The 15,015-nt window shown below is 41.9% G+C and overlaps 1 protein-coding gene across 2 annotated transcripts in view; it reads left to right on the top strand.

Moving 5' to 3' along the window:
* The first annotated feature begins 9,546 nt into the window (after positions 1 to 9,546).
* Positions 9,547 to 15,015, top strand: part of TTF2 (transcription termination factor 2) — a 49,929-nt gene continuing 44,460 nt past the window's right edge. For both annotated transcript variants that reach the window (XM_010344069.3, XM_074381205.1), the window contains exons 1-3: positions 9,547 to 9,592; positions 9,675 to 9,777; positions 11,576 to 11,662. In XM_010344069.3, the coding sequence (XP_010342371.1) occupies positions 9,565 to 9,592; positions 9,675 to 9,777; positions 11,576 to 11,662 (218 nt within the window). In that variant the 5' untranslated portion in view covers positions 9,547 to 9,564. The remainder of the gene's footprint in view (positions 9,593 to 9,674; positions 9,778 to 11,575; positions 11,663 to 15,015) is intronic.

Here is a 15,015-nt window from a genome sequence, read left to right as displayed (position 1 = left end):
CTAGCCATTTAAATTCTTTTTATTCCTCAAAAGGAAATGAGATATCTGCATTTTACTTCTTAATTCTTAGCACACTAGTAGAGAGAACAGGATGTGGAAATAGAATGCAAGCATCAGTTTTGCCATGAAATAGGATCATTGCTTGAGTTTTCCCCAAAAGGATAATTTAAGGGATAGGTAAGTATAAAGTTTCGGAAGTCAAGACATCAAGGCAGTGTGAAAAGAAAAGTATGTGGATAGAATTATCTGAGTGCTTTACAGTTAAATGCAAAGCCAGGGTAGTTTAACCCACAAATTCCATAAGTGAAGATATATAACATATGGTCAGTAATGAGAAATGGCATCACCAGAGACTCCTAGTTTGAGGTACACTGTACCTATATTACCTGTTTCAATTTACATGTAGATTTGAGTGCAAATGACATATTTGGAAAACAACTGTTATGGCAGATAGCAAATAATTAGTCTGGGAATCTGTATCCATCTGCTTGGGCTGCCATAACAAAGTACCATCGACGGGGTGGCTAAAATAACAGATACTCATTTTCTCACAGTTCTGGAGGCTAGAAGTCCCAGACCAAGTGCCAGATGATGTGGATTTTGGTGAGGACACTCTTCCTGGCTTGTAGACACGCCACCTTCTCACTGTGTAGTCACACGGCATGGCAAAGAGGGAAAGCTCTCTAGTCTCTTCTTAGAAGGGCACTAATACTATCATGAAGGGCCCATCCTCATGGCCTCATCTAAAGCTAATTATCTCCCAAAGGTTCCATCTGCAAACACCATCACACTGGGGGTTAGGACTTCAATATGTGAAGTGTGGGAAACATCACTCAGACTATAGTCAAACTGACAGCATAATTAAGGAACTGGACTGTGGTTTGTCCTGTATCTATCCAAGGTGTGTACTCTTCATGTCTGTTAGCATAGTTCACTCGGAGTAAGTTATCTGAGTGCCACATGTTTGCTATTTTTTATTGTGTCTGTGTATACTTGGGTAGGATGTACAGCTTAAGAGCAAAACCAGTCAAGTGAACTGAGTAGAATTTCCCCACCTGCCACTTAGCAATGCTCCAGCTCTTCCATCAGAAATAGGCGATCATTGAAGTGTCAGAAATGGTGCCATCATGAAAGAGTGTAAGGATGGAAAGGGATTGCTTAAACATGCATGCAGAGCTCTGGGTGGGAATAAAGAAACCCTGGACACCTCCTCATCCACAGCTGATCATTAATGCTGTTTCTCTCTGCCCTGATCTCAAGGAGAAATGTGGAGGGTTGAATGGGAAGGATAGTGGGGAAAGCAGGAAAAAAAGAGGAATGAGAGAGAAGAAACAGCAACAATTAGACATGAGCACAAGGAGGCGGAAATAAAAGCCAACAAACCACAGAAAGAAAGAACTGCCAGCCTCTGCCCCACCCAGCTCTGCTCTGGGGCTCAAGTGGGTCTTTCTGATCCACTGTGCCTGCAGTACTGACAGCTCCTGAAGAAACTCCTGGCCCAGAGAAGGAAGAAGGCTGAGTGCTTGTAGGCAGAAACCCTTCAGACACCAGGGGAGGCAGCAAGCCCCACAGCACTGAGGCAAGGCCTCGCTGTCTCTCTAGTACAGCAGACAGAGTAAGTCCAGTCTTAGTGTGTATGGAAACAGGTGTGTGGCTTCCACTTAGAGTTAGGTGGAAGACCAGTCTGAAAGAGAGGGTGAGAAAGTACTAGAGAGGAATAGAAGAGCTGGGAAGAGCTAGATGTTTTCAAGGGGATGTCTGCTTCTGCACCACGTGACAGTGGGGGATGCCTTGGATCTTCATCAAAAGAGGTAACTTCCTCTTCTCCTTGTGAGACACAGCAAATCCCTCACTTACAACGTAGAACCTTCCTAGCCTTCATCCTAATGCATGTAAACCTTGAGAGAGAAGCAAGAGGGAGACGAAGGAGATGGCACATTCTATAAGAAGTGAGGTGTGACAGATGATGTGAGGCAAATCGATGCAGGAGATGGTGGTATGACTGAATGAATCACTAGCCTAGCGTGCGGCGAGGGCCTCTGTTCTGAAGAGCCGCCTCCCTGAGGCCTCTGGGCTGCTTCCTGTGTGGCTCACGAAGAAAATGACATGCCAGGCTGGGCACGGTGGCTCATGCCTGTAATCCTAGCACTCTGGGAGTCTGAAGAAGGCAGATCATCTGAGGTCAGGAGTTCAAGACGAACTTGACCAATGTGGTGAAACCCTGTCTCTACTAAAAACACAAAAATTGGCCAGGTGTGGTGGTGCCCGCTTGTAATCCCAGCTACTCGGGAGGCTGAAGTGGGAAAATTGCAGTGAATCACTTGAACCTGGGAGGCAGAGGTTGCAGTGAGCTGAGATTGCACCACTGTAACCCAGCCTGGTGACACTAGAGTGACACTAGGTGACAGAGCAAGACTGTCTCACAAAAAAAAAAAAAAAAAAAGAAAAAGAAAGAAAATGCCATGCCAGGTTAACCTCACTTCCTTTTCTGAGGTGCTGGCTAGTAAGTCAAGGGATGGCTATAGATTCTCCATGCACGAACTGCAGCAAGGCCTTTGAACAAGAGGAACAACATGGACACTACATAACTCCACGCTTGAGTGAATGACCATACCCAAGGTGTAAAGACCATGGCGCCATGTTTATCTGGAGGAGCTCTCCCCAGGTCATGCTAAAGCACTCTGCCTTGTTGGGTATTTTTTTTTTTTTTTAAGATGGGGTTTCACCATGATGGTCAGGCTGGTCTTGAACTCCTGACCTCAGGTGATCCACCCAACTCAGCCTCCCAAAGTGCTAGGATTACAGGCATGAGCCACCACACCTGGACTTTGTTGAGTATTTTTATTGGCACCTTGGATGAAGGCAAAGAGAACAGATTTGTCAAGTGTTCAGTTGACAAAGAATTAGGAGATGGCACTAATAAGTCAGTTGACAGAAATAAGATTCCAAGACAGCTAAATAGGCTAAAATAATGAATCAAAACTAACAAGATGATATACAGAATCCATAGTTAAGTTTAGGCAATTAGACGCACCAGGTAGGCGAGATGAGCTCACGCATGAAAAATGCAAACAGTGGTTTTGGTTGATTGCACATTTGATATACATTACTAGCATAGCATACTTATTTAAAAACAGAAAAAATGGAAGCTTTACATTGCATATATAAAGTGGTCATATCCAAAACAAAGGAGATAATTATCCTACGGTATTTTTCATATTGAATTCTCTTTGGGATGCCTCAAATTAAGCATACATTCATCAAAAATACTGGCGAAACCCTGTCTCTACTAAAAACACAAAAATTAGCCAGGTGTGGCGGCATGTGCCTGTAATTCCAGCTACTCAAGAGGCTGAGGCAGGAGAATCTCTTAAGCCTGGGAGGCAGAGATTGCAGTGAGTTGAGACAGCACCACTGCACTCCAGCCTGGGTGACAGAGTGAGGCTTTGTCTCAAAAAAGGAAAAAAAATACTGGTGAGGGGGTGTGCTCCAGTAGTCACAGTTACTTGGGAGGCTGGAGTGGGAGGATCACTGGAGCCTGGGAGGTCGAGGCTGCGGTGAGCTGAGATTGCACCAGTGCACTCCAGCCTGAAGGACTGAGAGCCTGTCTCAAAAAAAAAAAGGCATGACTATAGTCAAAGTACATAGTATAATGTTTGTTACTTAATATACAAACTATTACTATTTCTTTTGTCTCTTTGTATTAATAACAATTGCATTTTAACTTGGGTTTAAGTTCCATACAAATGTTAAAGGAAAAAGACTTTCAAGGCCATTTAAAAAGAGAAAGATGATGGCTAAAAAGCACATGAAAAAGAGAGCCATGTCAACAGAAAAATGCACATGAAAACAAAAATGAGATACCACTTCACACCTACTAGAATGACTATAATAAAAAAAACCACAGTAACAAGCATTGGTGAGGACATGAAGAACTGGGAACCCTCATGCATTGCTGGTGGAAATACGCACGGGTACAGCCACTTTGGAGAGTGGTTTGACAATTTCTTAAAAAGTTAAACAAACTCACCATATGACTCAGCAATTCCACTCATAGGTTATCTGCCCAAGAGAAATGAGAACAAATGTTCATATAAAGACTGTAACATTAGGCCAGTACTTTGGGACGGCAAGGTGGATGGATCACCTGAGGTCAGAAGTTTGAGACCCGTCTGGTCAACATGGTGAAACCCTGTCTCTACTAAAAATATAAAAATTAGCTGTACGTGGTGGCTCATGCCTGTAATCACAGCTACTCGGAGGGCTGAGGCACGAGAATTACTTCAACCCAGGAGGCAGAGGTTGCAGTGAGCTGAGATTGCACCACTGCACTCCAGCCTGGGAAAGGGAGTGAGACTCTGTCTTAAAAAAAAAGACAGAGGCAAGAGACTACATATTATATGACTCCGTTTTTTTGAAATGTCCAGAAAAGCCAAACTTATAAAGACAGAAAGCATATCAGAGGTTACCTTGGGGCTAGCTGGGGGTGGCAGTGAGGATTGACGACACACAGCTTTGAGGAAAGTTTCTGAGTGACAGAAATGTTTTAAAACTGGATTCTGGTGGTGATGGTACAACCTTATAAATTTGCTTAAAAAATAAATTGTGGCTGGGCATGGTGGCTCACGCCTGTAATCCCAGCATTTTGGGGATTGAGGTAAACGGATCACCGGAGCCAGCCCAGCCAACATGGTGAAACTGTGTTATCTAGTAAAAATACAAAAAGTAGTTGTGCATAGTGGCACGAGCCTATAATCCCAGGTACTCGGGGGGCTGAGGCAGAAGAATCACTTGAACCCAGGAGGCAGAGGCTGCAGTGAGCTGAGATGATCACGCCATTACGCTCCAGCCTGGGCAACAGAGCAAGACTCCATTTAAAAAAAAAAAAAAAAGAAAGAATTGTACATTTAACAAAAAAAAAAAAAAGAAGAAGAATATAAAGAGCCTGCTTTGAACCACTTATAATATTTGAAGAACAGTGAAATTTGGAATCCAGTATTCAAAAAATATTGGTACAACAAAAGAATTTGTAGTCTCTTTGCTTCACAAATTACAACCACATTTGTTCTCACTACAGTATCATCCTGATACGTCAAAGGACAAGTTTAAAACAGTTGTATGTTTGAAAGGCACAAAATGAAATGAAATGGATTTACCATTACATATCTTTAAACATAAAGAATGAAACAGAAGAGGGTGGACCTGAGTTTGGTTTTTATGTTAATATGCTGCTACCTAGTGGTCATTTATAAAATGGCAGGACATGGGGTTTTGTTTTTTATCTTGAATTTGTTGAGCCTTATCTGTACATCACAGCAAATACCTAAATGCTTAGCCATGTGTAGGTTAAACATGTGAATGCATCTCTGAACAATTTATGCTTTGTAAAAATACAATAGTGGCAAGAACTGGATTGCAAGTTTTGAAAATGGCTTTTAGTTCCTGATCAGCTGGTGTCAGCTTTGTGACTTTGAGCCAGGTCAAAATTAATCCGTGGGTACTATCTGGTTCTGAAGTTTTAGGAGCAGCTCTGTAAGGTGGTAGTTAGGAGCACGGCCTTGGGGCTAGCTCTTTAACTGCTCTAAACTTTAGTATCTGAATCTTGAAAATGGGGATAAAAGAATCCCGCCCCTAGGCTAGTTGTGACAATTAAATGTGACAAGTGCATATACAAGTACTATCAGGAAAAGTTAGAATATGACTTGCCCTATCAGAATGTGCCTAATGGGGAACAATCTCTTATTTGCCAATTAAAATTAGCTACTCCTTCCCATCCGATCCCAAAGCAACAAGCAAAAACACCTTAAGTTTTTGAAATATTCTTAGAAACCAAATATTCTTAGAATGATCAGCTGATTTGAAATATAAATTTGAACAATTTAATTTAAAAAATAATAAAGCATAGTAACCGGCATTTTACAAATCATTTGAAATTTGGAATTGCTGATTATTTAAAACAATAAGGTAGTGACAGAGATGTCAAAAGGTGACTGTTCTAGCTCATCCTCTCACCACTGGTGTCTTATGGAGGTCTGACATGTTTAATGTATGCCAGCCAGCACAATGCTGACCAGAGAAAGTATAATTCTTTCATTTTCCCAAGAATGAAGCCCCACTTTTGTGGGGTTGGTCTTGTTCCTGGGTGTGGTGGTTCATACCTGTAATCTCAGCACTTTGGGAGGCTTGCAGGATGATTGCTTGAACCCCGTGGTTTGAGACCAGCTTGGGAAACACAGCAAGACCTCCTCTCTACAAAAAATAAAAATAAAAAAATTAGCTAGGGGTGGTGACACACATCTATGGTTCCAACTGCTCCAGAGGGTGAGGTGGAAGGATCGCTTGAGCTCAAGAGGTTGAGGCTACAGTGAGCTATGATGACACCACTGTACCCCAGTCTGGGTGACAGAGCAAGACACTATCGCAAAAAAAAAAAAAAAGAAAAATAAATAAAAATAAAATGAGTATCTGGACTACCCCGGAATTATATTTTATTTCTGAAACTGGGGCTCACTCTGTCGTCCAGGCTAGAGCACAGTGGTCCGATTAGGGCTCACTGAAGCCTTGACCTCCCCAGGCTTAGGCGATCCTCCCAACTCAGCCTCCCAAGTAGCTGGGACCACAGGCATGCTCCACCAAGCTGGAATAATTTTTATATTTTTTGTATAGATGGAGTTTCACCATGTTGCCCAGGTTGGTCCCAAACTCCTGGGTTCAAGCGATCCATCCACCTCAGCCTCCCAAAGTACTGGGATTACAGGCATAAGCCACCTTGCCTGGCCCACCCTGGATTTTATTCAATATTTCACAGGTCATAGAAGCAGTTTGCTTCTGTAACTGAAGGGTTTCTACTACCATTTTATTTCTTCACCCATTAGGATATTTCTTTAGGATGTCAACATATCTAGATAATGAATTTTAGTTATTACTTTCTATGCAGCAGTTTTGGCACTGCTTACATAGTTTTTAAAGCAGCCTTATTAAAGTATAATTTAGATGTCATAGAATTCACCTACTTAAAGTGTAAAATTCGATGAGTCTTAGCAAATTTAATCCATTGTCTGCCCATTACCACAATCCAGTTTTAGAACAATTCCAACCAATACTTAGCATTTGACCAGCTCCACAAGGAAAGAATTCATTGGATAATTAGCCTGTGAATTTTAAACCATCTAGATCTAGGAACCAGTCTAGACATTATTTTGAATAAATCAAGCTTTAAGGAAAAACAAACTCTAAACTTTACTCAAAATAGAGAGCCATAAAGCACCTTCTCCCAAGGTCTCTCCAGGGGTCTGTAGGCTAATTAAGAACATAAATTTAAAATATAAATTAAGAATAAAAAATAATGCACATACATGAATACACATATTTTGAAAAGTGTATTTTGTGTAATTCATTATAGTTTATTTCAATAGCCATAAGTTTTTAAGAGACAAAGTCTCAGTCTCACTCTGTCACCGAGGGCTGGGGTGCAGTGGTGCAATCACAGCTCACTTCAGCCTCCATCTCCTGGGCTCAAGCCATCCTCCCACGTCAGCCTCCTGAGTAGCTAGGACCTCAAGTGCACACCACGACACTCAACAGGCATCAAAATGAATTTTTAAAATGTTTCCAGTTATTCATCCAATCTCAAATTTATTTTTTTCAATCTTGTAAATATGATGAGGTGGAATAAGGTGTCCAGGGACTTAAACTTTTGATTTAGTGTATCCTAAACGTATGGAAGAAATATTCCTCCTGTCTGTGATTTGGCCATGCACATTTTTATGGGGCTGGACTGGAGATACTGACTTGGGTACTGGCAGAGGAGCTTCTTCCTTAATGGGATATTTAAGAGGCTCTGATTTTCCCTTGTTTTAAAAATTATTCAAGAAAGAATTAATTACCATGTCCTGCTTCCTGCAAATCCCGTATTCATGGTGTACGACTTCCAACACAGCATCTGTTAAACACATACATACATCAGCTGCAAGAATAACAATCTCGGTATAATGAAAATGCCTCTACCTATTCGTTCTTTGTCCCTGTTTTATCTCTAAGTTCCTCTAAGTTTCAGAAGGGGAGTTATGTATAAATGAACTCCACTTCGGAAATTCCAATTTTCTCTAGTCCTAGAGAGTTACTGCTAACTCCATTCATTTTGACATTTAAATACTATTTTATGTTATTTAAGTGTTCAATATGCACTCGTCCAGAATTATCAAAATACTAAGTTCCTTGTGGTTAGAATAGTTGTTTCAAACTTTCTGTAAATGAATGAATTTTATATTTCTCAAGCACTTAGTCCACATTGAGCATTAAAAAAGCTATTTAATAGGTACCGTTTGATTAATAAATGATACCTCAGGTTTGTCTCCCTTCCTCCAGATCCCCGTAACATTTACATTCATCGCATTGCCCAGATTTCGTAGACATTACAGATTTTCTGTTCTACGGCCCCCATAAGAACGTTGCAGGTGCCACGCCATATGTCTGGGACATATGGTCCTCAATAGCTTGTAATATGAAACTATTTCTATTGCAATAAATCTAGTATCTATTCCTCCCTTTTTGTTTACTAATAAGTTTTGATTACAACTTCAAATTTTAAAAATCGAGGGAGGGAACTGTCCCCTTCTATGTAACTTCATCCTTGATTTTTAAAATTGCAAACGCGTATTAATCAGTAAAAAAAAAAAAGTTTGACAATACAAAATGATACGGCAAAATTCGCCTTCACCAAAAGTCATCTCTCTCCCCCTCCGTGGTTTCCACGCTGAGGCTTGTCACTTGGGGCTTCCACGCTGGACGAGCCTAAAGAACATCCAGCGCCTGTCCACGGACCGCCCGCTTGCCAACTCTCGGACCTCGCGTGAGTCTCTCCAACCCGAGTCTCGGGATCGCCCCCAAAACGCTGAGCTGAGAGAGGAGAGCCGTGTATGCGTAATCACTTCGGGAAATTTAAAGCAAGAGGCTAACTTAAAGCATTGTAGCGGGTCCTAGAGAAGTCGTCGTGCCTGCCTACGAGAGCCTTTTCAGTTCACCGCAGCAGCTTCCAAGGCCCCCCCCCCCGCCGCCGCGGTTTCTGCACCGCAAATCTCGAGGCTCGACCCGCGGCGGCGGCTCTCCCCGGCCTCCCACCCCAGGGACGGGGCGCCAGCCCGGGTCAGACACACCCGCGAAGCCAGGGCTATTCAGCGGCTGCTAACGCGCTCCCCCTAGGGCCGCCTCTCAGTTTTAAACGTAAGCGAGTTGCCTTTCCCTCTTCCGAGATCAGCAAACCTAAGCTTCCTTTCTTCTGGAAGCCTCGCCGGCTTCTAAGCTCCTACCAGCCTCAGCCACGCCCCATCCGGCAAACGCCGGGTCCTCCACGCCCCCTCGCTTTGAATTTGATTTCGGCGCGCACCTGACCTGAGGGCGGCTGTGATTGGCTGGAGGTGGGTGAAGACGAAGGGCGGAGAATTATGGGAGGGATTAAGACTGCAGGAGCTGAGTGATGATTGGTTCCTGAACAAAGAGGGCGGAGTAAAAGGCGGAAGCAGGAACTGGGGGCGGGGCTTTGTGAAACTTGGGGGACCCAGCGAGATGGAAGTAGTTAGGTGTCCGGAGCACGGTAAGGGGCCAGGGTCTCATTCTCCCCTAGGGCCTGTCCATCTAGCGTGGCGTAATCGTTGTTCACTTTCTTCTCTCCTCAGGGACTTTCTGCTTTCTTAAGACCGGCGTCCGCGATGGCCCGAATAAAGGAAAGAGCTTCTACGTGTGCCGGGCAGACACGTGCAGCTTCGTGCGGGCCACCGAGTAGGTCTCCAGCTGCGCCCCACTCCCTGTGGCCGCCAGGGACTTCCGGAGAGGAGCTGCCGGCTCCCCCGCTGTCGGGCGCCACAGGGACGAGGAGTGGCGGGGCCCTGGTCAGCGGTGTGAGACCCTTTAATCAGTTGATAATCCCAGGGCAGCGTGGCATGTTCGGAAGACGCCCAGCTAATTCTGCCTGTGTGACCCGAGGCTAGTTACTCTCCCTCTCTGGGCCGACAATTCCCTCTTGTGTAAAACGGAGGCTCCGGTGTTTTCCAGCTTGGCTTTCTATTCACCAGACAGGCCTTAACCACTCCCTTCTCGTGCCCAGACAGTCCCACCCCCTTTAAAGGACTAAGGAAACACGGCAGACAGTGGAAAGTAATTGGTCCTTGTTTTGCACTAGTTTTAGGCCCAAATGTTGTTTTAAAGTTTGAGTTTAAAACACTCCGGTAGCCTTTTTATTTTTAAATAGGATTCTTTGCATCTAAATGGCGAAATTGATAATTCAAAGAAATTAGCTCTGGAAGAAACAACGGAGGGTGACTCCTGTAATCCCAGCACTTTGGGAGGCCAAGGCTAGCGAATGGCTGGAGCCCAGGAGTTCGAGACCAGCCTGGGCAACATGATGAAACCCTTTCTCTACGAGAAATTTAAAAAATTGTCTGGGCATGGTGGCACACATCTGTAGTCCCAGCTACTCAGGAGGCTGAGGTGGGAGGAGAGAGTCAGAAATGTTAAGTATCTTCTCTAAAATGAGGAAAGTTAATACTTTGTCAAATGTTAATGTTTTCGCATTACCAAATGCCTACATTTTCTATGTGAATTTTAAAACTATCATCATTAAACATAAGCTGTCTGTTCAGCAGAACTTGGTAGAGAAAAGTTAGTTTCCTCCATGTCAGATGTAAAGCACATAATGGAGATCAGTATTAGAAAAGTGACCTTTCAGTATGTATATTAACTTCTCATGTTTCTGTTTCATGAGTTAGATGATTTACACTGAGCCTCTGAGATACAGTACTTAGGTCAAATTTTGTGAAATAGAAGCATTTTTATGTTTGCAGGAATTAAGCATTCTTGGTGGCTTGAGATTTGGTTTTACATTAAGAGGAGCATTCTTACTTAGGGTCCCATCTACACAGATGCTCTGCTGTACAAACTAGTACAGTGATATTTGAAGACAATTATTTGATGAACTTGATTTATTTGGAATATATCTGATAACCAAAATAGAGGCCAAAAAAGGTACCACAGGTATAGGAGAGTACTTTAGACGTTCACTCAAACCTGTTTACTTTCAAATGTTACATATATTTAAAATGTTTGATAGTAATACATTGGAAGGGAGTGATTAAAAAACTTACACAAAGCAAGAAGCATATAGTGGGTGTTCTTAGAGGTAGGCATGTGAATAACACTAAGTGACAGCTATCAGGTTATTAAAGGGAAAGGATGAAGAAAGAGCCTGGACAAAATTATACAGGGCCTCACAGCCAGTCCTAAATATGTCCTTCATAGGGGTGTCACAGTGTAGAGGTTATACAGTGCAGTGAAGTTTTAAACTTTTGAGTCATCAAGAAACGTAGTTATGCTTTCTTTGAGAAAGTGGGTAAAGATGAAAGCTAGGGACTCCTTTCCCAAAGGAATGCACACAGCTGTAATAATGTGTGGGAACTGCAAACCCAGTAGAGGTCATACATAGATTCTTGGTGTAAAAACCCATAGTTTTGATTTGACTTTAGGATATTGATCTCTATTCCTGGCCTCCTAAAAATGTTTTCAACTTTTTTCTTTTCTCTAGCATTCCTGTTTCTCATTGTTTGTTGCATGCGGACTTTGTGGTAGAGCTTCAGGGTTTGCTTCTCCCACAGGGCAAGAAAGAATACAGGTAAGGGTCCAAAAGGAACATCTAAGTATACTTGCTTTTTTTTTTTTTTTTCTCCCTGAAAGAGTTACAGCCAGGTATGTGTTAGGATTGTTCTTTAAAAGTCATTTTAAAAAACAAACAAAATTTGTATATGTATGACATATCTTTTGGGCTGTCACTCCCTGACTGCTGAGCAACTAGTTAATCTGAGAAGTCTGATTTCTAGTAATTTCCACATAAATGGCTCTACAATCATCCCTCTCCTACTGCCAAGTAGCCTATAATGTCAGCCAACCAGTGACCACTAACTTTCACTTAACTTGTCAACCTTTTAATTCTGGTAATAGAACAAGGTAATAGGTAAAAATGGCTAACATATATTTAGTCCTCAATAAATGGTAGTTTCCTTTCCTTTATATGGGAATTTGGGAAGGGCAGAGAAGTCTATAGAGATAGGAAATATTTGTCATGAGTAGTCAAAGATAAAGTAGGAATTCCCTGAGTGTTAGAGTGTCCTGCGTCCGGGACCCCCACGTCTGCCGGGGGTCTCTCGACCTGCAAGAGGGTCCCAATACCTGGAAGAGGGAGTGCGCCTGGAAAAATAATAAAGACAGAGAGAGAGAAAGCGAGGCATCCGGAGGGCTGATAGGCTGTGCCTAAACAGCAAATTTTATTTTTCAAAGGCCAGGAATAAATACACTTTCTTGGCTCTGGTTTACCTCATAGCAAGAGGAATGCAAATGTATGCCTCACATGACCTATACAATAGAGAAGTCAGATACGCAATCAGTGGTTGTAAAAAGTAACAGAATTTCCTGTAATCACAAAGCTTGTTTACATCCAAACATTATTCCTCCTGGCTGCAGGTATCTCTGGTTTGGCCTTGTTTTAAAACGGAGATGTGAAAAGGTTTTCTGGTTTTGCTCATCAGAATATCTTTTAATCGATTCTCCTTTGTCTACTCCTGACTCAATTTAACTCAACTTCCCCATTCAGGAGTCTCTGAGTCAGAAATCAAAGCCATCCCATATGGTGGCATTTGCTTTGCAAATATCGACAGTTAAACCATTATCTAGGGTACAAGGCAGTCAGGTAAAGAAAAAGGTTTAAGGCTTATTCTTAAAGAGGGAGTCATAAAAAGGTTAAAAGCAGGAACTGCCGGCAGGAGGCCACTTGGTCTAGCAGCAATGCATAGCTTTAGGCCCAGATGGTATTGTGGTTGATATTAGAAACTGATCATTCATCTTTCAGATCCTCTTTCCGGATAGCTCGATTGCCTCCAGTAGGAAACTGTGTTTGGGATCAAACTCACCGTATAGTGAGACTCATGCCTTTTGGGGGCCTCACACGGGAATGTTTCCCACATTAGAGAGGGGTCATATTTAATGGATTAATACATTGCATTAGAGTACTGAGGCATGGATTAACATGGCATTTTCAGGGAAGATTTGATCTGTTAATAGCTTAACATATCTTTAAACTTTAGGAGATAAGGCTGGCCAGGAAGGTAGGGGTGAGGATGTGATAGTCTTTGTGTGATATTCTATGCACTTCAGAATTTATGTATTCGAGATCCCTCCACCCAGTTAAAGGCATTTGAGTACCACCCACAATTTTTACATACCTGAATACTGTTTATACTTCTATTTTTCTTTATTTAGTTATGTTTATAGTAAGATACACAAATCTGAAGAGTTCAACCAGTTGAGTTTTAAGAATGTACGTACCTCCTCATAAAACCAAGATCTGAGTCAAAATATTACCCCATAAGCCCCCTCAGTTCCCTTCCAGTTAATTCCACCCCTCCCATCTCCACCCCCATCAGCAATCACTGTTCTGATTTTTATCTTCAGACATATTTTGCTTGTTCTTGAACTTTATTTAAATGAAATCATACTGCATGTACTCTTCTGTGTCTGACTTCTTTTACTTAACAATGTCTGTGATATTTATATCATACATATCAGTAATTCATTTTTTTATTGTGGAGTTGGATTTCATTTATAAATGCACCACTTCGTTTTGTGTGCTTATTTGTCATCAGAAAATCTTGAAGTATCTGTTTAAATCTTTTGTCTTTTTTTTTTTTTTTTTTTTTGCTTTGAAATTTTTATCAAGTAGTTTTAGATTCACATCTAGTTGTAAGGAATAATACAGATAAATCGCCTGTAGACTTTATCCAGTTTCCCCCAATGGTGACATTTGCAAGACTTAGAAATATATCACAAACAGGATATTAATAGTGGTACAACCCACCAGTTTTATTGGTAAAGATAGTTTTGCTTGAACTGATTTATGGGTGTGTGTATATTTAATTCTATATACTTTTATCCTGTCAGGTCATGTATCTACCATTACAGTCAAGGTACTGAAGAGTTCCATCACAGGAGCCCTCTGTTGCCCTTCTGTAACCATACCCACTTCCCTCCCTTCTGCCCTCCTCACCCTGACATCAGGAATTTGTTCTTCATTTCTAAAATTTTGTCATTTCAAAGTTGTTACATAAATGGAATCAATCATACAGTATAACTTTGGAGATCTTTGCCTGCTTCAAAATTTTTGTTGTCTTTTTTTTTTTATACTGAGTTAGAACTGAGTTCTTTATAAATTCTCTATACAAGCTAGGCCATGGTGGCTCATGCCTGTAATCCCAGCACTTTGGAAGGCTGAAGTGGGCAGATCACTTGAGGTTAGGAGTTTGAGACCAGCCTGGCCAATATGGTGAAACCCCATATCTACTAAATAAAAAAAGCAGAACAACAACAACAAAAATTAGCTGGACATGGTGGCACACACCTGAAGTCCCAGGTACTAGGGAAGCTGAGGCAGGAAAATCACTTGAATCCAGGAGACGGAGGTTTCAGTGAGCGGAGAATGCACCCCTGCACTTGAGCCTAGGTGACGGGGGAGACTCCTTCTCAAAAAAAAAAAAAAGTCTATATGAGTTCTTTGGCAGATATTTGTATTGTGAATATTTTTTCCCAGTCTGTGGTATGCGTTTTCTTAATTATTTTTTGAAAAGCAAATGTTTTACATTTTTTTTGAAGTCCAGTTTATTATTTTTGTATGGTTTGTGCTTTTTGTCTTCTCTCCGAGAAATCTTTGCGTGCCCCAATTTCACAAACATATCTAAGATTTGTCTAGAAGCTCTATAGTTTTGTTTTGTTTTGTTTTTTGGAGACAGAGTTTTGCTCTGTCACCCAGGCTGGAGTGCCATGGTACAATCTTGGCTTACTGCAGCCTCTGCCTTTTGGGTTCAAGCAATTCTCATGCCTCAGCCTCCCAGGTAGTCCCAAGTAGCTGAGACTAGAGGACACACACCACTAACTTTTTTGTAATTTAGTAGAAACGGGGTTTCACCACATTGCCTAGGG

This window comes from Saimiri boliviensis, chromosome 11, assembly GCF_048565385.1.
Source record: "Saimiri boliviensis isolate mSaiBol1 chromosome 11, mSaiBol1.pri, whole genome shotgun sequence".
In the NCBI taxonomy this organism is placed as follows: Eukaryota; Metazoa; Chordata; class Mammalia; order Primates; family Cebidae; genus Saimiri; species Saimiri boliviensis.
The sequence above is the reverse complement of the archived record's forward strand: the minus strand, read 5'-3'. Positions and strand labels throughout refer to the sequence as shown.